Source organism: Periplaneta americana, chromosome 15, assembly GCF_040183065.1.
Source record: "Periplaneta americana isolate PAMFEO1 chromosome 15, P.americana_PAMFEO1_priV1, whole genome shotgun sequence".
In the NCBI taxonomy this organism is placed as follows: Eukaryota; Metazoa; Arthropoda; class Insecta; order Blattodea; family Blattidae; genus Periplaneta; species Periplaneta americana.
Window position 1 is genome coordinate 58,923,142 of NC_091131.1, and position 25,448 is coordinate 58,948,589.

The window sequence follows — 25,448 nt, forward strand, 5'->3', positions numbered from 1 at the left end:
ACTAAATTTATTATAAATGCATTATTATTGAAATTAAGACATATTAGTAAAGCAATTTATAAAGTCAAAATTATCTTCTGAACCTTTACTAAATAATATAGCTATCTGAATACATTAATAACTGCCTTAATTCTCTATTTTCAATTTTTATTATTTTAAAACCTTGACGTAATACTATCTTATTTTCAAAACCTGTCTGCTTATCTAATTTAATTAATAATAAGTGTTTCTAATTTTAGGAAAATTTAGTCTTTGCTGATGCCTATCTCTTAGTAGGTAGTTTCGTTCAGTATCTATAGTTTTGATTGAATCTACTTTATTTCTGATAGAGTTTCTATTTGTCAATTTACCTCTTAATAACTGTTCGTCACCTTCTCCTACTCCATCGGTTGGTAACGCACAGTTCCTCCATATTGTAGCCCTTCCTCTCGCGCACCCCGGACTACCAACGGCATGTGGCATTCTTATAAATTGCTCTTCACTTGCGCTGACTTTGCCGGTTGATCCACAATCGCTTCTCCTTGTTGAGTTTTCACTTGCGCGCCTCAGCCTACCCTCACTGGCCGTTCTCTCAGTCTGTGCCTCAGCTCCCCAAACAGCATCTTCACTGGTTCCAGCATCTTCTTCCGTACTAGGTTTTCCTTCTTCACTCTTCTTTCTTCTAAAGGGATCTGTGAAAACAGTGTTCTCTAGTTTACTTAGGTATGCTCTAATATCATTCACTCCCGTAAGCTCATCAATTCTTCTATTTGTTATTTCTGATTTCTTCTGCCCACTTAATGAGTTACTATTCTTATTAGTCCTCTCTACGCTTCTAGACTTCCTGTTTCGTGATGCACTTCTTCTGTTTACGTGTGGTGTAGATGATGCTCTATTTCCACAAGTCTCTATTTCCTTATTTCTGTTCTTGTTACCGCAACTGAATAAATCCTCAATGTTTTGATTATTTAAGGACTCTACGTTAACTATGTTTCCGTTTATCTTCAGTTTATCTTTAACTAAAGTTGCCCTAAATCCTTTCCCTCGAGCTTCTTTTAATATTGGAATTAACTTCTTTCGTTTCTCTCTAATTTCTTTTGCAAAGTCATTTTGTATGAATATATTTGTGCCTTTGAGTTGATGCGTATTGGCAATGATGTGTTCTTTGATAAAGTAACTTTTCAATTTCACAATAATTGGTCTTTTATTTCCCTTACCTACTCTATACGCGTTATTTATCGCACTTATGTCCAAGTTTAGACTGAAATACTTAGTTAATAATTCTAACACCACGTAACCAGTATCAATTCCTTTTTCATGATTGCACTCTTCAACACCATAAATTACAATGTTATTAATTCTACTATCATCTTCCCATTTTTTAACTATCGATTTTAACACCACCTGCTCTTGGATAACCTCCTTTAACTTCTTTTCCACTTCAGTTTACCTGTTTACTAATGTATCTATATCACTTGCTACTTTGTTTAGTAGAACACTTGCCTTTAGTCTGTCTTCTCTCGTTTCTTTCATATAGTCTATCCATTCTCTTTGAAACACTTCATCACTGAAGACTCTTCCTTCTGTATCTCCAGGACCAGGGTTTAACTCCACATTTCCAATAATCAGTAGAACTGATAAAACAGCCGCGGCCACAAATGTGTTGATTCTATCCGACACTATAGCATATTCACCTTTTGAACATCTGCAACACTGCCCTGCATTGAAGCACCCGATTCGCGCCCTGTAAGAATTTAGGTCGTCGCCCATACCTTCTTCACACGCTAACCTACTTGCATATGCTGCTTACTACACAACCGTTGTCTATGACTGCACTTTGTGAACTGATGACTAATACGTATGTGTGCCCTAAATCTGAATTTAAAATCCAAATTGCCCCATCACGTACCATTTTCCGGGGAAAATGAATTGAATTTTTTATGACAAAACTTATTTGTTTTTAATTTTTCACTGCTACCGGTACTGTTAAATTACGACACACTATGGATTCAAAATTCCTCATAATACTTGAAAAATGTGTACTGGATACAAAATATTTTTACATAGTTTAAAATATAACAACAATAAAAATATTTCATGCATATAATGAGAAAAATTTCGAAATTTGAACTTATATTTTAAAAAAATTTCTGGATGACTTCTGTTTATAACTAGATCCGGGACTGCATTTTACAAGCAACCAACAATACTCTGCAAGCATGCTGGATAATGATCTTCCTTTATATCGTGTTTCCATTTCAGATATTTCTTGATGAAATCTTTCCCTATGCTCGTCGCTTACCGCTCCAAAGTTAGGAGGAAAGAAATCCAAATGAGAATGTAAAAAAGTGTATTTTGAGAGACATATTACACTCCATTTTCTCATATGCACTTAACATGGTTTCCACAACAAGTTCTATGTAGTTCTCTGCCCTAGAATTTCTAAAGAAATTTGAGCAAACGTCTTTGAAAGCGCGCCATGCCATTCTTTCTTTTTCCTCAAACAAAGAGTCGGCCATAACTTTTCGAATTTGTGGACAGATAAAAATGCTCTCTTTTAATTTTCGTTCACTCAAATTGGTAAACTTTTCTTTTAAATACTGAAAACCACACCTTTGTTTGTACATTGGATCGACTTCACTTTGAACCAGACATGTCAGAAATCAGACACTGAAAGTGCAGTGTATATGCGCGGAACGCCGGTCTGTGCAGATTGCGTCATTCACGTGTTGCTCCTTCCAGTTTCGTAGCGGGAGGGATGTACAAGAATCTATTCTGCACTTCTAGTGTTCAATTAAATTAACATTTTGACATTATACACGTACTTACCAGAAGGAAAAAACCACAATTATTGTCAGTGTCTATATTTGACAATAATTGTAACACAAGAAACAATAGACTTACTCAGTTACAATTCACAAAGCAGTCGTTTGTAATGAATCATTTATTTACACGATTTCTATACAGTATTTGAAGAAAATATAAATATTGCAGTAATTTCGAAACAAAAAAACGAACACAGTATTTCATTTTACATAGTTGGTACTGATTATTTCAAAGTAATACTCTTTCATTGTTCCTCAAGCATTATTTGGACCATTTGTGCACAAATGTTAAAGAAAATATTTTACTCCCAATTACATGCAATGGGACATTGTGAGGCTTTTACACTGGAATCATTTTTCCTTGCTGTATATTAATATAAATTCACATTATTATTAATAAATTGGATAAACTAAGCTTGAATTTATATATAGTTTATTTGTAAAACGTGGAGCAAGTATCAGCAAGTTGGGAGCGTTACTGAATTGAGTTGAAAGAGTACTTCACAAGCTGTGAAGCTAGGACATTTTCTTTATGTCAGGTTTAAAGATTTATTAACGTAAGTATATTAAGATAATATAGGAATGTGAGATGGAAAATTCGCCATTGTGTATTATTTTTCGAGAAAATTTTTTCGCTTTACAAATAATTGCTTTCTTCCTTTCCTTCCATCCTCAAGACCCTCATATGTATTCTTCACTCAATATTCTCATCACTTATCAGCTTATCAAATAAAAATAATATTTCACAAACTTATCTGAACTCAACATGACTTTTAAATGGAGTTTTAATATTTATTTTCATCATATGAGAAAGTATGAGCACTAATCGCCTGAAGTCGTTCAGGCTGGTACCCCCAACCCAAAATCAAAAAAAGGGTTGGGATAAGACTACCCTCAAAAAATAAATAAAATGAAAATATTTTTAATCTACCAAAGCGTTCTGCTACTGCAGGTAATGTACAGCCCTGTCGCATTCCCCTCCAAGCCGATTCACTCCCTCCAGGTAGGGGAATAGGAACTGCACATTGCACAGAGACCAGTACACAATGTGCGCAACTGCACAATGTGCAGGGTTTTGACATGCCTGCTTTGAACTGTTATGAAATTTACTGAATAAAAGGGGCCAATATCTGTTTATTTATTAAGAAGTACAAAATAACATGTTAACAAACATAAGAAACCGGAAATAGGTCGTAAACTCATAAAATGCATTAGCTTTTTTTTTTTTTTTTTGGTTTACAACCCCCAACAGGCGCCAGATGTTCCCTGAGAGAGCGCTTATCGAAAAGTGAAATCATAGTATATCTTAAAAATCTTATGTGATACGAAGAAAAGAGATGCAATTTCGGATTCAGCGCACACCAAACCATAAGGAACACATTGTTTTAAGGGCCCTTACACACGAGCGACTTTTAGCCGCCAAGGTCGACTTCAAAAAGCAGTTGATCTTAGCGGCTTGTCGCGGGGATGCAGTCCGTAATGTATTTAAATGGAAAACGCCGGTTGCTTTACACACGAGCGCTAACCCCGACGGCAGCCGCTGTGTTGGCTGTGTTGCAGTCGGTCCCCGCGACCGGCGGCAGCGTTTTCTGCTTACACACGGACGACTTTTAGCCGCCAAGGTCGGCGACATGCAGTAGTTCAAAACATAAATGTAGCTGGATACAGCCTAATTAATATCTTTTCTCCTATTTAACAGATTTCCATGTAACTTTGTACAGTAGTTACAAGTAGTACATTTTGTATACAAACTCTGATTATGTTTGTATCGAAACTTCCCGCTATAGGGGATGCGTTTAGAGAAAATTAATAACTTTTCTCCTATTTAACAGATATTCATGAAACTTTGTACAGTAGTTACAGGTAGTATATGTGTTTCGTATGCAAACTTTGATAACGTTTTTGTAAGAGGAAACTACCCTTCAGGGGGTGCATCTAGAGAAAATTAATAACTTTTCTCCTATGTAACAGATTTTCATAAAACTTTGTACAATAGTTTCGGGTAGTATATTTGTTTTGTATACAAACTGATTATGTTGGTACAAGGGGAACTACCCGAAGCTCGTAAAAAAAAGGCAGTGAAATTGGCCATACCACCCTCATTGGATGAGAATCCGATGTATCCAATATGTTCTATGTTTAACACGTCTTTTTCTAGGACGGAGAAGAAATAATAAAAGTAGTTCTTTCTAGATGTGCATTATTATAATGCGAGTGAATAATGACGCACCTTTTGCAGTTCGACTGCCGCCGGAACCGACGACACACAACGCCCGTATCGACTGCAGAGTCGCTCATGTCGACTGCTTCTGCCGTCGAAGAACCGCTCGTGTTGGCGGCTAAAAGTCGCTCTTGTGTAAGGGCTCTAAGTCGGAGCAAAATTCTTGTTGTTCGGTGTAATTTATACTGTATTTGAAAATATCGCTGAGTCTGACTTAGAGAACCAAGAAACAGATGCTCTCAAAATAATTACGTTCCTAAAAGCCACAGCAATTCCTAGAAAGACTATGCGTCCAGTTATGGGTAATGAAATCTATGCTAATTGAAGTGCTTATTTATTATACGAGATGACAAACAAACGCTAATTATATTAATCTTCGCTTCGGTAAATATGTTTATTAATCAAAAACACCAAACTAACTAAGAACGGCAGTATAAGAACTCGCCGTTTTATAACTAAACAAATATTAAGATGCACTCTCCAACACTTTTAACAAGAAGCGATACGCTGCCGCTATGATACATTGTAACCTTCAAAAGTAAGAAGATACAGATGCAGTACTTTAGTGTTGCTAAATTATTCGTTATTACGTACTGCGTGTACTGCATAGAACATGTCTGTATTTGTTGACCAATACCATTCCGATCCAAACGTACTCATTCTTATTCCACGGGTACGTATAATGCTGCAGTCATCTGGAATTTGAAAGAGAATAAACAGTAATTAAAACAAACATATCTCCTCATAAATGTCGGTATTTTTTTAAGTCTGGTATTTCGTTAGGTTTTAATGATTTTCTTTAGTTGGGGACTGCACTTTACAGGACGTATTTTGAGCATGTTACAATCGTCAGTTTTATTGTTAATACAAAGAATAAGTATAAAATGGAAGTTACAAGTTTGAGATTAGAATCCATATAAAGTACTACTTGGAAACAAGATTACAAAGCTACAGGCTCAAAGAATATGTGAAGTCGAGGGTGAAGGTGTCATTAGTGAGCGTGTAGAACAACAATAGTTCCAGCGTTTTATGAAGAAGGAGACATTTAAGAATTATAACGTCCTGGCAAACCGAAGGTATGGAATATTGTGAATATACACCTGTGGAGTAACGGTTAGCGCGTCTGACCGCGAAACCAGGTGGCCGGGGTTCGATTCCTGGTCGAGGCAAGTTACCTGTTTGAGGTTCTTTCCGGGGTTTTCCCTCAACCCAATATGAGCAAATGCTGGGTAGCTGGACACCGGACTCATTTCACCGGCATTATCACCTTCATCTCATTCAGACGCTAAATAACCTAAGCTGTTGATAAAGCGTCGCAAAATAACCTACTAAAATAAAAAAATAAAACAAATTTATCACTACGCTAGCATTTGTTTCTCTGTTTTCCAACATTTCAAACTGCACTGGTCTGGACGTCAAAAAACATAAAATTACAAACCAATCCAGCTGATGCACAACCGTTTCAAATATGACTTGCATTAGCATTCAAAAACAAGAATTAATAAATATCACTAGTCATAGCTATGCATCTTCCCTGAAACCCTATTTACAAATAAATGAAGAGCACCATTCGGAAATGTTGAATAAATTGAGGAATACACCATTACATTGAGTTCCACTTCTTTTACGCACATGTTCAATAGAACATCAATTGAACCATCAACCACTAAAATATTCAAATTTTAAAATTGTACTTTCAATAATTGTTCATTTTAAAATTATTCATGTTTATTTTTTATTTCTTCGTCCTTAATTAAAACTTTTCTTGTTTGTTTTATCATCCCTAATTCAAACTTTTCTAACACTTGTTTATGTTATTTAGGTTATGTTATAGCTTCTGGTGTATGATATTATGGATAGTCACATATCAGAGATTGTTTAATATTAAGATTTATTGAAAATCACATGTCAAGTGACGTTGATTACTGGGATCCGGTTAATTGAAGTGGAATGCAACTGTTTTAATAAAAGTGAAACTGAATCAACAAAGCCTTCTTGACTAGTAACCGTCCACAGAGTTCAGTGAAAATTCCATAGTTGGCACAACTGATAACAAGAAAACAGCTAATCATAACACACTACTGCCATCTAGCGTAATATTTGTAATGTTGAGATGGACAGCTAGCAGTTCTGCGCGCGAACGACGCTGGTGCTGCTACCTAGGCGGCCAATGTGGAGATACGAAACAAGCTGTAATCAACTGCAATGTATATTGTTGCTGGGCTAGTTAATAGTTTTATTAATTAGTGCTGTGTTAAAATGCCAGGGTGTATATGTGCTGTTTATAATTGCTACAATTGCAGCATTACAAATTGCTCCAAATCGTACTTTCGATTTCCGAGAGTTCATAAAACGTGAGTCACAAAATTCTTTATTAGGCCTAATGCCTTTGCCTCTGTAGAACAGTAAAAATTAGCTTTTATATTTAGGTCTAATAAATGAATAGAAGTTAAAATATATTGGAAATTTTAAGGTTTTAGCAAATTAAGTTTTATTGTTGTCCACATGCCTTTACTAATTATTACAAGCATCAGATTACTACCATTTTTATCTTTGCAGCTGTCAGCAATGGGTATATAAAGCGTTATTGTAAATTCATTCTTAATGCCGGGATTCATTTTGGCTCACTACAGCAAAGGAAAAAAATGCAATAATTAATTACGGAAAATAATATGAAGCATGCAATATTTCTCATAATATGTAGCTTTGATATAAAATAATGTTACATTGAATACTGTACTATTCAATTAATATTTGTATTTGTGGACGTAATTCTCCGCCGCTCTGCTAGATGTCAAGTCACAGCAGTAGCTATAAAAACTCGAATTCTATCGTTTGTAACCATTCACGGTTTGAATATTTGAAGCTCATAACAACAAAAGTGAAAGCGTGAGAAGATGTTGCAGCAAGCAAACTACGCCGACATCGTCCAGCTAAATGCGGGTTGTTATCGATCTTGTATGTCTTAGACCTTAGATATGGTCTTTCACAGACTGAATTCAACTTTCTTCCTTGGTCTACCCAGGTTTTGACGTTCTCATGGTAGTGTCACTAGGCGTGACATAATATTGAAAATATATTGAAATAAATTAATAAATTGTATTAAAATTATGCGATTTGTTCTTTAAAGATACGTTGCTTATTCCGAATGAAACAAAACAAAAATTATTTAATTTGAAGGATTGGATATAACTTGTGTATTGAGAAAACGACAGGAACTATAAGAAGAGCAAATAACTGGATAAAATATTATCCAAGACTGGAATAAACGTTGGACAGGAGAAAGTAAATAAATAATTAACATAACAGATTGGCAGCAAGTGCTTAGCATAAAATTGTCATACGAAGACTGAAATTCGTAACATTCACGTGTCCACACCTGTGGAGTAACGGTCAGCGCGTCTGGCTGCGAAACCAGGTGTCCCGGGTTCGAATTCCGGTCGGGACAAGTTATCTGGTTGAGGTTTTCTCCGGGGTTTTCCCTCAACCCAATACGAGCAAATGCTGGGTAACTTTCGGTGCTGGACCCCGGACTCATTTCACCGGCATTATCACCTTCATTTCATTCTGACGCTAAATAACCTAGATGTTGATACAGCGTCGTAAAATAACCCAATAAAATAAAAATAAAAATAAACATTCACGTGATAATGTCAGTGAACGTTATACCCACATCACATATGCCTCGACTGTTACTTGGGCTGCTTAAGTAAAAATGAACGGCTTACGCCAGACACCCTGCACATTTTTAAAAGGGCATCAGTAAAAGATTTGATTATTTTTAGTTTTTGTTGTTTCAGAATATACATATATGTCTACACCTATTATCATTAAAAGGATTTCAGTCAGCCTGATCTTTGACGGTCCACAGTGAAGTGAAGACTTTGTTATTTTTAAAGGGCCATCAGTTAATAACTGAACTGAACTGAAACTAAACATTACATATCTCTGTCAGCACTTTTTTTCACTTCGTCTTTGATAATACCAGAAAGAGTTGTATTAAAACATCTACATACAACGATCAACTTTTTATGGGCTCCCAGCATGGACCAGCAATTGCGTCACAAAAATTAGCTTATCCACCAGGAAGGGTTTTTAATGAAGTTTCATAAAATTAAATATTGGGAAAACATATACCATTATGTGCCTGAAGAACACCTAGAATTCTATAAGAGATTTTTAAGTGGCCTGTAAAGAATGACAACTAAGAAGATGAGTGAACGGAGTGTAAATAATGCATCTTGATTAGACACGTTTAATACTTTAGATCACTTAGGAATATAGTTATAGTATCCACTTTCACATGTTTTTAGGTAATTTACAACTTAGTTTTTATTTTAACACATGAAAGTGGTTATTATAACTATATTCCTAAATGGTATATAATAATAATTTTTGTAGATTCCTTCATCAGTGTTGCAAAATTTGAAACTGTACAATTTATAATATGTGCAGTTAATATTATTAGGAAACACAAATGAATTGAAAATATAAGCAAATATGTCTGGTTTAATAACTGTTTTTCAAATTTCTGAAAGGACATAAGTCTTCGATGTTTAACTACTAATTAGAATAATCAGAAATTAGAACAGCATTACAGTCTCTCATCTAAAAATCAAAATTGAACCATAGAACTTGACAACTTCAATATAATTGGCCACATTTTATTATTTCGTATTTTGACCAGTTTTTTTCTCATTTTGCCAATAAAATGTGTATGTTGACTGATGCCTTTTAAAAAATATAGCCTACCTACAATAATTAAATTATGCTTTTCTACAATCTCCATTGAAGCACTTCAAATAAATGCTTCACAATTTTAGTTTGCTTACTTTTCTTGAGTAAAGATCGTGTTTCCTCTGGTGTATACATCATATGCATGTAATGAGTTCCGCGAGGAATTCTTTTCGAGATGTATTCCGATATCAGAATGAGACCAAACCAAACTGTGAAAGTTCTGTTTGGAGTTGTGATGAAAAAAGATCCTCCAGGCTGGAAATTAAACAAAGCATGGTTTAATTACAGATAATGTGGAATAACATGTCAAAAAGCACAGGATAACCTTTATTACTTATAACTTTATATTTCGAAAACATGCATAGAAATTGGTAAACCGCTCTGTACCAAACACAAACTATTTTTTTGAGTTGACGAGATTTTAGTTGGGAAATGTACCTGTCTCGCATTCGTATTATCATGACTGTGAATCTGAACGCAATGTGGTCAATACTTGTTGCCATAAGAAGTATTATTGAAACCATGAAGTTTAATTAGTTTTCAGAATAGTTTATTAAATTGGTTATACATTTATCGACATTGCAATTTTTATTTCTTATGCTCCATACTTACACTGGCAAATTACATTAATCTACGTACGGAGATATTCGGGAAAAGTAAATGCAATTAATCTTGTGAACTTAATGGAATATTCGATTTACTTACCCATTCCTAACGCGATAAATAAAAGAAATTTAATTAAATTTGAACACAATATCCTGATATCATTATCCAATTGGTCATAAACAAGACACATTATCTTCATATTTCTCATAATACATAAGATTTTTGGGAATAGAATAGCTGTAACTATGAATTAAAATAGCAGATTTCTTAACATCAATTTAATTATGGATGGATGGATGGATGGGTGAGTGGGTGGGTGCACGGACGAATGGATCGACGGACGGACGAATGGACAGACGGATGGATGGATGGATGGATGGATGGACAAAACAGCTATATCTTCTGTACATATCAGCAGTTTGGTTCCATAGGTGCCATTACTCGTTAGAAGGTTTCGGTTTTATTTATCTATGCGTGTTTCGTTGCTATGGTAACTGTGCCAGGCTTGTATAAACAATAATTGTTGTTCAGAATACAGACAGCAGTTGTAGGAGAGTAATTTTAATAATTTGTACAATGTTTTCACCTTTACGAGTTCGAATTGGTCTCCTTCAGTACTATTATGAATGCAATAGACAATGTGCATATGCATTGAGACGATATCGAACGTTACATGAATTGAGAAATGGACAGATGAGGCACATTTCGAATTGAACAGAAGTGTTAACACTCATAATTGCATGATATGGGCAGAAGATAATCCGAACACAATTATACAACAAATATTACATGATATCAAGGTTACTGTCTAGTGTGGTTTTAAGTCACATTTCATAATAGGATCATATTTCTATGAAGAAATTGAAAATGGACAAACAAAAACGGTGACGGTAACCGGGCAGCGAAATTTTCAAATGTTGCAAGACTTTGCAATACCAGCGTTACATAATCATGAAATCGAAAACATCGTTTTCATGCAAGACGGCGCTCCACCTCACATACACAATGATGTAAAAACACTATTGCGCAAAGCATTTGGTGATCGTTTAATTAGTGGGAATTTTCGGAACAGTTGGCCTTCTAGGTCACCAGACATAAATCCAGCTGACTACTGGTTATGGGGTTATCTAAAAGAAAATATATTTCTTAGTAAACCTGCTACACATGAGGAGCTTGAACAGTCAATATCGGATGTCATTGAAAACATCCCTAGGAATGTGCTTACTAATGCCGTTTGTAGCATAGAAAAAAGACTATTTCTTATCGAACAACACGGTGGTGGTCTATTTAATTTTTTCGTGTTTTAATAAAATTCAATTTCTATACGAACAAATTGGTGTTACCGGTATTATTTTTGTGAAATCTAAAAATTTGACAAATATATTACCATTTCAAACTGGAAACTTACTTCACAAACTTCTCTACAAACTGTACAGCGACGCACCATGTACTGTCGTATACACTCTAGCATTCCAGGCGATTGGCTCACCTTGCTGTGAGAATCCTTGCAATCACATCTATTTCAATGTCAACTGGAGTCTGAGAGATCATGGCGGTCAACTTTTGAACAGCTGCTTTAAACGAAGTGTAAAGTACACAGTATACTGTACAGTGAAGTGTTTAACAAACAAGTATGCGTTTTGTTCTAAGGTTTGTTTCATTACTCATGTGATCTTTGTATTGTTTGTATTACAGTTTATGATATTACAGTACCTACTTCAGAACTTAGTTGATTACCTTTTAATTTTTCTTTGTAATCTATCAGAACTCATCACCGTCCAAACGACATGCTACAAGTAAACACATCAACAAGTCACTGGAGACTACAGGTTCCTTATATCAAATCACTTACCCAATATCCCTGAACAACCTGTGAAAGTTTGTCGGTAGAGTTTTGGTTCACTCTGTGTACATATATACAGTTTACTGCACATGCGCAGCGCGTTGTATTCGGAACTGGATAAAATTGGGCGCGTCATTTTTTTTTCTGGAACTATATATTTCATTCCCCGATATGTATGATGAACTAATTAGCTTTTGAGTGATGTTCCCTTAAAATTAATGCTCGGATTAAATTTATACCTAAGATAATTTATCTTCCTTACCTTCACTGTTGCTGCAGAACAGTGCACAAACAATTCCTTATTGTTTACGTGTTCCAGCACTTCAGAAGCTACAATTACATCGTAGTAGCCTGGATATTTTTTTGCATGCTCCTCTATGGTTTCAGAAACATAAGTAATGGAATTACTTATTTTTGAATCCTTTTCCGCGTGTATCTTCGCAACTTTAATCATATTTTGTGATGCATCAACTCCAGTTATTTCGGCCCCTAATTTTGCAAGTGCCTGAAAGTTAAATTCTTTTGTTTAACAGTGGAATATAGAATAACGTATTTCTCTTTATGATTCATGAAAGACTGTTTTCTTTTTTTTTTTACGAATTTCCATTGTTTACGAACTCAGATGGGAGTCTGGAACATAGTTTGACTATCCGGACAAAATAAATGAAGCAGTAGGCAGAATTTCAGATATATAAATCAGGTTTGTGTTCGATGAATCTAAATCAAAATTTTGTTTTAGTTTGTGTTGTTTTATATATTTTCCTTTAGACATCGGTCTCGCTCTTTTTCTCAGTCTCTTATTCAGATGATAGGAAATGTATTCTAATCTTGACCTTGTGCCATTCACCCAAACGCCCCCATCTAGGAGTGAAGCGCCGTGAATGTAGTATGTCATTTTGCCACCTGAGCGTTGCCCTCGCTGCACCACGGGAGGCGATCTACATAGCACAGCATGATGATGATTAATAAAACATTCATGAAATTGGTGAGGTAAACAGGAGTATCCCACGAAAACCCAACAACCAAAGATGGTCTTCATAATTGAATAACGTCAAGAACAAGGTTGTAAACCTTATTTCTCATAAGTTGACTTTTTCGTGAATAATGGACCTTAATGATGGGCTATGTGTAATGCTTGTACGCTTATTAGAATCAGCACACATGTCTGATTGTCAACCTTGCTCTAAAAAATTAAAACTATGTAGGCCTACAGTACAGTGTGTTTTTCCCCAATTTTTAAGAATTTCGTATTTGCTGGTTACAACCTTGTTCTGGGCGGCTATTCAATTAATAGTAGGCCAAGCACTTTCCTCCACATAATTTACCCATGTGAGGAAGTTTTCTTTGTAATTTATGTAACGGTATCTTTGATACTGGTCATGTTTGTTGTTTATGCCTTTCTTATGTTGAAGTAAGAATTTGTAATACAGTAAAATCCCTCGTAACCGGCATCCAAATAACCGGCAATACCAAAACAACGGCACTTTAGGCTGGGCAAAAAATCGGAGTTTAAGTCTGACAGTTTGGCACAGATTGGCACAGTCTGGGCCGTCAGTTTTTGCCACGTTAGGAAGTTCGCACGAACTTTCATTTTCAGTGAGTATTCTAACATAAAATTAGTGTATTATTTGTGTTGTGTAATGTGTTTTAATAAGGAAAATTCAGACAATTTTTGTGTTTATTCAGTTATGAGCAAGTGATAGAAAATAAGCTTCATATGGCTGCAGTTTCAACATTTGGCACCATGAAATACGAACTTGTTTATATATATATATATATATATATATATATATATATATATATATATATATATATATATATACCGGTATTTAGTCAGTTATCCGGCAAAATCTCGTATCCGGAACTAGCCTGGTCCTTTTTGTTACCGGTTAAGAGGGATTCTACTGTACATTGGGAGTATTCATTTCAAATCTTGAAAACTGAAACAAAATCTTCCCTAAAATTGTATAGAATATCTAATTATAAACTGTTCGGCACTTACCTCAGTCAGTATGCCCGCTGCACATCCAATGTCTATTATCTTTAATCCTTGCAGTGGTAGAGGAGACTGTGATTTTGCTAAATCAATCTGGCCTACTTCTAACAAACCTTCTACAATTAGTGGAACCCTGTAAAAAAAATGTTATTATTCAAGCTCGCAATTAGTAATATATTTTTTTTATTTAACGCCGCGTAATATTGACGTGTAGCCATTTGTGTCATTGCTTACTTTTTTGGCAGTTATGGTGAAGAATCCTGTTCTGAGGATGGTGCACAAATTATGTCGGATTCTGTTAGTGAAGTAAAATACGTACTACCCATTTCAAGTCGCTTGGCATACGAAAATTGGTATACGGACATTTGACATATTCAAAATTGTGAGACATATATTGGAATACATTTATTTGGCATACTACGTTTTCATTCACGAAAATTTTGTATACCTTAACAAACAGAAATAGAATAAATTTAATAAATTTGGTATATCTTAACAAACAGACATAGAATGAATTTAATATGGTGCGAAATATAGTTACTGTAGTAGTATATTACTCATAGATTAAAGTTATGACCACAAACACTTAAATAATCTAGAATTCCGTTAATTCTGTGAAATATTCTTTAGCCGCGTATTTACTCTGGTGTAATACTTTCTCTGTGGATCCTTTATCCTTCTTCCTGCATCCAATTCTAGGAACAACTGATGATCATCTATCTGTTTCTTTTTAGTTTCCCTTATGAGTGAATATAAAGATGGGTGATGCTTTCCTACCATAACAGCAAAGCGATTACCTGTCTTCCACAAGGTTATTAGTTCTTGGTTAATTGAAGCGTCGGCTGTAACAACGTTGTAAGTTACAAAATTTTCATTCGGCGTGTTTCCGTGTAATAATGTTGTATGTCATGTTACCTTGCTATACTCTTTGGCTTGCAACTGTCCATCAATACAGTACGTGAAATTTGTCCACTCAAAAGTTTGCTACCCTATAAGAACAACGTTGTACGTGTACACATTTTTGCAGCTCCTGTAAATTTTACCAAATGTAACTTATAACGTTGTTCCAGCCGACGCTTCAATTGTTAAATGCAGCAAGATGCTGGTTCCAGAGTTGTGGAGGATAGCGAGGTTCAACGGTCCTCCTCCTGCCACGTGCTGGCCCTCCTTTGACATAAGTGACATCGAAGTATTTGATGATGTCAACTAGTAATTCCGGAGAGTATCATGAAGCTCATCAAAAGCAACAGTGACATCATCAGTTGGTACAAACTCAAAAATAAATTAACAATATGATACTGAAAGTGTTTTCTTATAAAAACTCCAGTAGGCTAAATTGAATGTGCGAAATTCTGTACAACACATTTAGGTAGGCTAAACGTGAGTAGGTGAAAGAATAGTAGGTAAAAATAAAGTATACTAAAATTGAGTAATTATGTCAAATATCCATATGCCAATTTTTGTGCACCAAGTGACATGGAATCCGTACTACCAACACCACCACCACCACAACAACATAGGTTTTAAATTTAAATACTTCTTCCTATGCCCAATTATTATACAGTTGAATATTTTTTCTGCAATTTATTATATTTCCCCAGTCACCATACAGTAATCCTCTCGCTTCCGGCGTGCCAATAACGTCTTACTGCCATGGTTTCTTAGGTAAAACTTGAGGGATCAAAACTGTTGTCCGGTGACAAAAAAGGGGACGTTAATTCTCCAGAAATAATAATTGGAAATGAGAGACTGTCCCCGGAAATAATGAACGTCTGGTCATCCTCGCGAAGAAATTGTGAGAGGAAAATAATACACAGAGCTTCAAATAGACTTTGATCCGTGAGTGTGCGGCCGCATATGGCGGCTGAAAGCACTCTGTTTGCCGGCAGAGTTAGAATATACATAGCCCCTTAAGTCAAACGCATAGATAGCTCATGGAAATTAGAGGAGATGATGGTGAAATTTGGCAAAAAAAGTGAATTTTTTTCTATTTACATACAACAGATAGCTCATCCCTATGTTAAAATCGGTAGCACTTTGAAGAGAACAACCGCCAGGATTGCCACTCGTCCGCCGTAAACGAACACGAGATGGCAGTACAGTCGCTAATGCAATTCAAATGGGAGTTATGACGTGACTCCTTATGTACTAGAAGGCAGCATAATAAACCTGACAAAATTTGTTACCGTCAAAGCGTTAAGGCCGAGCAATATGATCTAGACTATAAGTCAACTTCTGTCTAGATTAGAATTTTGCTATTATATGTATAGGCTATGTGAAAATAATTTCAAATATGGAAATCAATGACCATATAATTATAATTAATAATGTTCATAAGCTTGTATTGTTGTGCCCAGATGAAATATTACAAATGTAATCTGAACAATTTTTACATTGGTTTTTGTGAGTGAAATGGTGAAAGAATTTTGTGAACATCTCAAAAACTGACTGAGTTATATCAATTTTAGTAAACACTGTATCTTTACGAGGGGGTTTTCTATTAAATTTGGCCCCCCTTTTATTTCTCAAACACTTTACCAGTGGATTTGAAGTTTCGTTTACTTAATTGTGACGTATTAAAAATACAAAGAATTAAACAAATAACAAAGAAATTAGAAGGAAATTTGCAGCAATTTCAGAACTAATGCGTGTTAATGTAAATTTTCTTATGTGAGAGATGTGTGACGGCACAAGGACAGCATTTCTAACCTCGTTTGTGACAAAGATAGGTGGTTATTGTAATTGTAATTTGCATGAGCAATCTATGCGCTTGACTTGAAGGGCTGTGAATATTCGACTCTGCCGACAAACAGCGTGCTTCCAGTCGCTACGCGCGCGACCGCACTCTCACGGATGAGCGTCTATTTGAAGGGGCTGTAGAAGACAGAAAGATCGAGGAAAAAGGGAATAAACATAGTGGAATATTAATTGTACTCCCTTTATAAAATTGTTGGGATCAAAATATGTATAAATTGTTTTCAGCATTTTGAAATATTTAGCATTTCTATTCGATGTACCTTAACTCATTGTAGCAATGCAGATTTCGCATTTTTCCTTTTTCATCCCACCATTCAGACGACAACTTGCTAAAAAATGAAACTTGATCTTCATCAATGGTAGACCCTTCATCATAGTGGGCTGCCTGCTTTAGAAACGTGGGTAATCTGTAAAGTGGAATTAATATTCAATAATAATTATTTCTGTTATGAAGTTTGGTCAGATTTTTACCAAGTGCTTGCATTTAATTTTCTTATTGTTTCTTTGATAGTTTTGATAAATAATTACCCATGAGTTTTCTATAATGTTAAATTAACGCAAATGTAGCGTTTACATCGAGAGTAAGACTGGCGTATACGAAATATATCTCGGTAGTAGCCATGCTTTTCCAGCGACGTGGATAGCGTCATGACGCTACCGATATAATAAAACCGAAGATCTCCGCGGACTCGGTCCTCATTCGATTGCTCAAATCTTATCACATAGATTATAATAAGGAAATATCAGTGCTTGAAACTCAGTAAATGTGTATATTTCAAAGTTCTACTTTGAACGCAACTACTTAGACATAGGCCTAATGGATTTTTCCGAAGTTTGTGAATGGTACTACCTCACGAGATATTTTGATGGGCAATATTATTATCAGTATTCGGAAATCCAAGCCGAATGGTAACTAAGTCAACAAACGCCTTTGTAGATAAATTCTTTAAATGATTTTGCATTGATTTCGAAGTTTGTTCGACTAACTGCATCTTATGTAACCAAGCTAACGCACTGATATTTCCATATTATTTTATTGTTTAATCAACTGCATTCAAATGTAACTTATGATTTATTTTACCATTTTGTTTTTATTTAAACTCATGTAACTGAGTAGGTATACAAAGTAAGTATATCCTAGATTCTCTTTTATTGGTTAAGTAAAGTAAAGTAAAGTAAAGTAAAGTAACAAGAAATAATTAAGGTTACTGAATAGTCTCCTCTCTTTCCAATCCACGCCAGTTTTCTTTAGGATCTCTATCAGTTTATTCCAATCCATTCTGTCAAACGCCTTTTCTAAGTCCACAAATACTATATACACTTATTTATTTATCTCTACGTATCTTTCGCCGATTGTTTATTATTATTATTATTATTATTATTATTATTATTATTATTATTATTATTATTATTATTATTATTGCCGTCATTCTATATTATTCTGTCATACCATATTTATCTAACAGGTATTTTATTTATGCTGTCTCCAAGTTACTATAAAATTCAATATTTATTATAAGCACGTGACTGTCCGACGTGTGCATTTCACTAGTGGCCGGCAGAGTGTTACAGTTGTCACGAACGTCGAATATAATACAAAACCTCTGAACGTTCGGTAGAACTTCAACGTACGAACGAAAGCAACGTAATGTAACGCAAACTAACGTTGATCGCAATCTCAGCCTAAATATACGAGACATACTATAAAATCATTGCGAACGAAAGTCGTATATGCAGGTATTGAATCCATTCGGACTATACTGTGGTTCAGTTGTGTTCCATAATAATATGAGCAGTTAATGTGAGAGAATAAAGTACACGCAAAGCATTATCGCAACTCAGTATAGTAATAGCTCGTCGACTGGGCACTGTCAGCAAGGTCATACGCCAAAATCGATGGCTTCAGCTGTATATGCTTGTATTAATGAATAACTACGAAATGGCCTGTAAGTAACCACTGACTAATCACTACATGAGTTGCCCATATCAGGGCCCCCCATAGTAATTTTGGTTTCCAAAAACATTTGTCAGGGCTCTCCCCATCGCCAATATTTTAATCAATGTTGAAATTCTACAATTTAAAGAATAAGCTGAGGAACCTTTATTATAATGTCTCCATAAAGAAGGGAAGAATTCTTCCGTACAGTATAACATGTTCAAAGTTATGATTTAACAGTTTTCTTCTTTCATCTAAGAAAAAAGTTTTGTGAATATTTTCTATCTTCTCCATAAAAAAAAAATATAAAAATCGGAGCGGCCCCTACTGGAGCTGTGCCGTCCCTCCCTAAGGGTGGTCCTACCTATATAGGTACTTGCAAAAAAATTTGAAATCGGATTTACTTTTTCATTTAATGACATGTTACCTTAGCCAGCTTAACACTGCAAATAATGGCCAAAAGAAGAACTGAAGCACTCGAGAGATGATGCCATCTTCCATGATTTGGAGCAACTGTAAAAAAAAAACAATATTATTTACGTCCACCGCTGAGAAGAAACGGTTAGCATTCCTGACCGTGAAATGAGTGGGCCCGGGTTCAAATCATGGTTGGGACAAGTTACCTGGTCGAGGCTTTTCCCGGGGTTTTCCCTCAGCCCATTAACTTTCGGCGCTGGACCCAGAACTCATTTCGCTGGTATTATTATTACCTCATCTCATTCAGACACTATATTACCACAGCAGTTGAAAAAGCGTCTTAAAATAATCAATTATATATTATAAAGCAATTATGTTTTACAATATTTTATGTTGTCATTTGATGTAACATTTTTCCCTCCTATCACGTTATCAGTTTTCAAATTATAATAGGCTGATTGTTCAAAAATATATGCCTAGGCTTATTGGTCGCAACAAGTTTCTCCAATTGTTTTAAGAGTAGGTTTAAAAGAACATGGGATATCTACATCATAAAATAATATTAACATTTCTGTTGATACAGCGTCGTAAAATAACCTACTTAAAAAAAACATTTTCTGTAGTGAAATGTTTTTTCAATGTATATGACAACTTGAATCTATAAAATTGTACATACTTTTCACTAATTAACATTGTGAAGATCTTGGTGAGCCAAAGTAACTATCAGCTAAAAACGAGAGGATTTATTAATTCAGTCACTCATCTATGTTCTACGCGTGCAGAAACGTTGGCTACTTTAAACCATCACTATTGATCAACTAAAAGTAACGAGATCATTAGGGTACCTTCCATTCCACACTACAATCTTTAACTAGAACATTATTTGCATTTTGTACAGTCAGGCAACTTCTTGAGAGCACTACTTGCAACATAATCGGCAATAAAAAATTAAGACAATTTGATATGTTTATTCATTTGATTATAACATTAATCTTCTACAACACCTTCAAACTCCTCAATATTTTCTAAGAACGACTTCACCGCATAGGTACTTATGTCCTTATTGTATTACTGAATTATTTATTTTTGGTGCAGGGATCAGTTTTGTGTGTTTATTTATTTACTCTTGTAACAGTAATTTTTTTTTTAAATTTTAAAGTATTTTTTATATACCGGTAAGTACTTGCGCAGTACTCCGAAGTATAACGGAGCTTGAAATTGCGATAAGGTGCTTTGCAAGTACTACTAAATCTGTCGTTTAACTGTCCTAATATTGTCATCAAAAGCTTTCACTGCTTAACTTGTTTATATGGTACCTTAGTTAACACGCTTCTGTGACTGGTGCACTATTTTTAGGATTTCGAACTTTGCATGAGCAGAGACGTGCACAATTAGGAATGACAAATGTCTGTTCACAATATTTTAGATTTATCAAATTGTTTCTTTTAAATAGATCAACTGTGTAACGAATAACAGAAACAATAACTTCGAGTTTCAATGATTTACAATCCTGTCTGAAATAAACTGTCTCCCAAACATATTTGTATACATACTACGATTTACTCTGTTGCTATTAAACACAGCACATTCAAACCTATTTTATTCAATATTTGTAAAAGTTAACAGAGAGGATAATAAAATGGTGTCTAATTGTTAGCGAGTATTTGGGATAATATAAAAAGCTGTACACCAATACTTGGTTATGTTTGTCAGCCTTAACCTCGAATCATTTATTTCTGGTAGCTGCAGACGATATAAACACACTATAACCACTGTTTATCACGCATGACCATCCACGATTTAGTCTCATATAGAAGGCGCTTATTAATAAATTAATAATATTACTGTACGTACTCATATTTTATGAGTTGTGTAAAACGTTTATAAAACAGAATTTAATCAATTAATAAAATTATTTTCATGATTGTAATAATATTACTTACTTACGCCTACTGGCTTTTAAGAAACCCTGAGGTTCATTGCCGCCCTCACACAAGCCCGCCATTGGTCCCTATCCTGACCAAGATTAATCCAGTCTCTATCATCATATCCCACCTCCCTCAAATCCATTTTAATATTATCTTCCCATCTACGTCTCGGTCTCTCCAAAGGTCTTTTTCCCTCCGGCCTCCCAACTAACACTCTGTATGCATTTCTGGATTCGATATGTGCTACATGCCCTGCCCATCTCAAACGTCTGGATTTAATGTTCCTAATTATGTCAAGTGAGGAATACAATGCGTGCAGTTCTGCGTTGTGTAACTTTCTCCATTCTCCTGTAACTTCTTCCCTCTTACAAGGGAACCTTCTATCATGATGAATTGAAAAGGCGGTAATGCCGCATATTTTTGGAAAGAGGAGGCAAAAGTAAGTCAGGAGGTGAAATTTTTCCGCCTAAGCTCCATAGGGATAAATGTTATAGGACTTTAAATTTAACATGACAGTCTGTGGGAAGTGAATCAATGTGCATACTCAAAGGTTAAAATTAAGTTGTTTTTGAAGGCACTGCGTTGCAAACGAGATATTCAGCTGTTGTGCTTCTGAATTGCTAACATTATGGATATCGATCTTCATGCAATGAAGAAATTCTTGGCGAAAATACTTGCGAAAGCATATTCTTCATATCTGCCTTCCGCATATTCGCTGAATCAGAAGCATATGATTTCATGTTATATGAGTCAGCAAGCTTATTTTTAGGGACCATTTTCTGTGAATCGGCTGACAGAAGATACATTGGGGAGGAGATTTGTCCGTCCATGGAAATGACTGGCATAATCATGTAGGAGTACGTCGTCGCAGCCTCTGATACTACTGCGGGATAAAATTTCTTCCCTCCTTTGAAACGCAGGGTTCGTCCAGAGTGAATCTCTTTTTTCAAATCGACTTGATCAGTATTGAGGATCTAGCGAAGAGTGAAGCCACGATCGATGAACAACTGCTTCATCTTCGACACGAAGCTGTCTGATTTCTACTTCACCTCTGTCTCTTTGCTGCGAAGTTTCTATTCACTTTATGCTCCACAGAACGAGAAACGGTACGATTCCGCTGCTTGAATGTCCATACCCACGAGTCAGAAGCTCTGAAGTTAAAACGGTCGTCAGGATCAATTTGAGTCTTCACTTGTATGCCCCAAAGCCTGATAGTTCTGTCATGTACGACAGCGATCGTACTTGATATTTCTTTGAAATGTTGCAGAACCATGGCATTATTATCTGCCATTCTAGATTTCTTCTTCTTCTTCTTCTTCTTCTTCTTCATCACTATTGCATCCTAATCGTAAAGCATCTTCCGTGTGATGAGAAAGAATCGATATTTTTTTACAGAGGTGAAGGATCGTCTCTTTCCGCTGACTGTATCGTTCGTATAGTCGAGCGATTTCTGCTCGTAATCGTCGTCGACTACGTTTTGATTCTTTTGGGAGAGGGAAGATGTGCTGATTTGCGACGACGTGATGTCTCCGTCTCTTCAGCGTCCTCCGCTTTCTGGCTGTCTTTTTGGCATCTCGTCATTAGTTCCTATTCTATGTCACCATAATCTTACTGTCCATCTTCCACGTCCAAATCTGGTATTTCATCAATAGGAGCGACGTGTACGTTTCCACGGCCTCCTGTTCGTCTTTTAACTCATTCTTCAACTGATGAAACATCCGGATGAATACGACTGACGGTTTGGCGTCACTGGTGCCAAACTCGCGCACCACCATCTGAACGACAACTTTCGGATCCATCCTGTATATGGCACAAATGACGTAAGAGTAGCTGTAACACCAGAATTAGCTCGAGAAAGACTTACCTTCCCATAATAAAAGTAGGTGATCGCATCCTAGCGATAGTACGCAGTATTATTTAAAACGCACAACAGCTGCAATATGTCGTTTTCAATGCAGTGACTTTAAAAACAGCTTAATTTTAACCTTTATGTGAGCACATTGAGTCACTTGCCACAGAATATCATGTTAAATTTACAGTCCCATAACTTTTGTTCCTATGGAGCTCAGGCGGAAAAATTTCATCTGCTGACTTACTTTTTCCTCCTCTTTCCAAAAATATGCGGCATTACCGCCTTTTCGATTCACCATGATAGAAGGTTCCCTTGTTAGCCCCAAATATTTTTCTAAGCACCTTATTCTCAAACACCCTTAACCTATGTTCCTCTCTCAAAATGAGAGTCCAAGTTTCACAACCACAAAGAACAACCGGTAATATAACTGTTTTATAAATTCCAACTTTCAAATTTTTTGACAGCAGACTGGATGATAAAAGCTTCTCAACCGAATAATAATAGGCATTTCCCATATTTATTCTGTGTTTAATTTCCACCCGAGTATCATTTATATTTGTTACTGTTGCTCCCAGGTATTTGAATTTTTCCACCTCTTCAAAGGATAAATTTCCAATTTTTATATTTCCATTTCGTACGATATTCCCGTCACGAGACATAATCATATACTTTGTCTTTTCGGGATTTACTTCCAAGCCTATCTCTTTACTTTCTTTAAGTAAAAATTCCCGTATTTTCCCTAATCGTTTGTGGATTTTCTTCTGACATATTCACGTCATCCGCATAGACAACAAGCTGATGTAACCCGTTCAATTCCAAACCCTCTGTTATCCCTGACTTTCCTAATGGCATACTCTAGAGAAAGTTAAAAAGTAAAGGTGATAGTGCATACTTAATACTTTACTGTGTTTATGAAACAGGCCTCTGGGGTTACTATAAACACCTACGAAGCTCGTGAAACGTGTGTACTGCTTTGAAACTCACAGCCTAGTGCCTACTGAGGAGTGGAAACTACTCTGAGTAGTGAATGAAAACCTATGATTTGAGAGCTGTTAAAAGCCATTCCAAGATATGGCAACAAAATATAAGTTTTTGTGGAGTTACGCGTCATCTCAGTATGTATTCTAGGGTTAAGTGCACAATTTTCTTGATATACTAAAAGTTTGTTTTTTATAAGACTACAAAAAATGGCGTGGTAAAGGGTTAAAGCAGTTTTGCTAAATAAGTGTACGCCCAGCCTTATGTTCATGTCGATCATAATTTCAGGTACGCAATATGTAACATTTAGTATACAAAAATCATTTACTACGTAGTAGTAATTTTTACATTTTCTTGACTTACCGTATTAAAAAATTAGACCAAAAACGATGCCTTGATATTTGTTTGTGCGTCTCGAAGAAAGATCGCAGACGAATGAACATTTGTAATGGAAGCTACTCGCCAGACGTGCGCGCGCGGGGACAGCATACTTCATAACAGGTGCAGTATCAGCAAGGTCAGAAGTCTTCGATAACACATAGACTTTTATTTATTGGAAGTACAGTCACTGCTTGCCTAATTATAATGCATGCTACCGATATTAAAATATTTAAAAGCGAATTGCACTCCGTATTTACAGTATGTTGATCCACGGACAAAAGTACACTCATTACCAAATATAATAGTGACATTCTGTCTCTGTTTTAAATACCACATAATATCACACACTTTACGAAATCAAAATAATCGTTTTCCATTTCCTCCACATCTGACACGTCTTCGTCTTCATTTTCCATCCGCTGTCTTCGTCACTGCTCTCCATCCCATTGTCTTCAATCACAGTCCTCTCATTCTTTATTCCACGATGTCGTCTTTCTCACAATTCTCTAGTTCAATTTCTTCCATTTTACAACATACTGTTTCCCATTCCGTTTGGCCGATTCCTTCAAATCTTTGCCGACACGTCAACCCTTCGACATCTTTTATTTTAAATGTGTTATTTCTACTACCAATCCATTGCTTAACGTCCCCACAAATTAATACAGTGTGACTCGGGTCGGGATGGCAAGGTAGGAGTGTTCAGTTCTATAACAGATTATCTCATTTCATGCTGAACATTAATAAAAAGGGAATGCGTGGCCGATCCTGACATAAAAGCATACAACTTCTGTAGTAATGAGAAAAAGCTGTTGGCACTTTCAACATTTTTATAAACATCAACAATAACGAGATTAAGTCTATGATTTACGCAATGGGTATAAATCGGCTGAGGTACATCTCTTCTAAATAGAGTTTGTACAGTAGTGGCAAAAAAAACCGGATAGACCCTTGTAGCTGATACAAAAGAATCCTGTGCTGTGTATTGTGTCAAA

At 35.7% G+C, this 25,448-nt stretch overlaps 1 protein-coding gene and 1 long non-coding RNA gene across 3 annotated transcripts in view; one reads left to right on the plus strand and one right to left on the minus strand.

The window, feature by feature from the left end:
• Positions 1 to 25,448, plus strand: part of LOC138714990 (uncharacterized) — a 182,341-nt gene that overhangs the window by 80,577 nt on the left and 76,316 nt on the right. The gene's annotated exons all lie outside the window — the stretch shown is intronic.
• LOC138714984 (ubiquinone biosynthesis O-methyltransferase-like) lies at positions 2,887 to 24,574 on the minus strand. 2 transcript variants are annotated; one of them, XM_069847333.1, is made up of 8 exons: positions 24,439 to 24,574; positions 19,328 to 19,413; positions 17,225 to 17,371; positions 14,214 to 14,340; positions 13,045 to 13,149; positions 12,474 to 12,716; positions 9,858 to 10,017; positions 2,887 to 5,720 (listed from the first exon to the last, which is right to left on the minus strand). In XM_069847333.1, exons 2-8 carry the CDS (start codon positions 19,399 to 19,401, stop codon positions 5,602 to 5,604), a joined length of 975 nt encoding a protein of 324 aa, XP_069703434.1. In that variant the 5' UTR covers positions 19,402 to 19,413; positions 24,439 to 24,574; the 3' UTR covers positions 2,887 to 5,601. The 2 variants fall into 2 exon arrangements, with proteins under 2 accessions (XP_069703434.1, XP_069703435.1); XM_069847334.1 differs by lacking the exon at positions 13,045 to 13,149 and having other exon boundaries at positions 2,892 to 5,720; positions 24,439 to 24,573.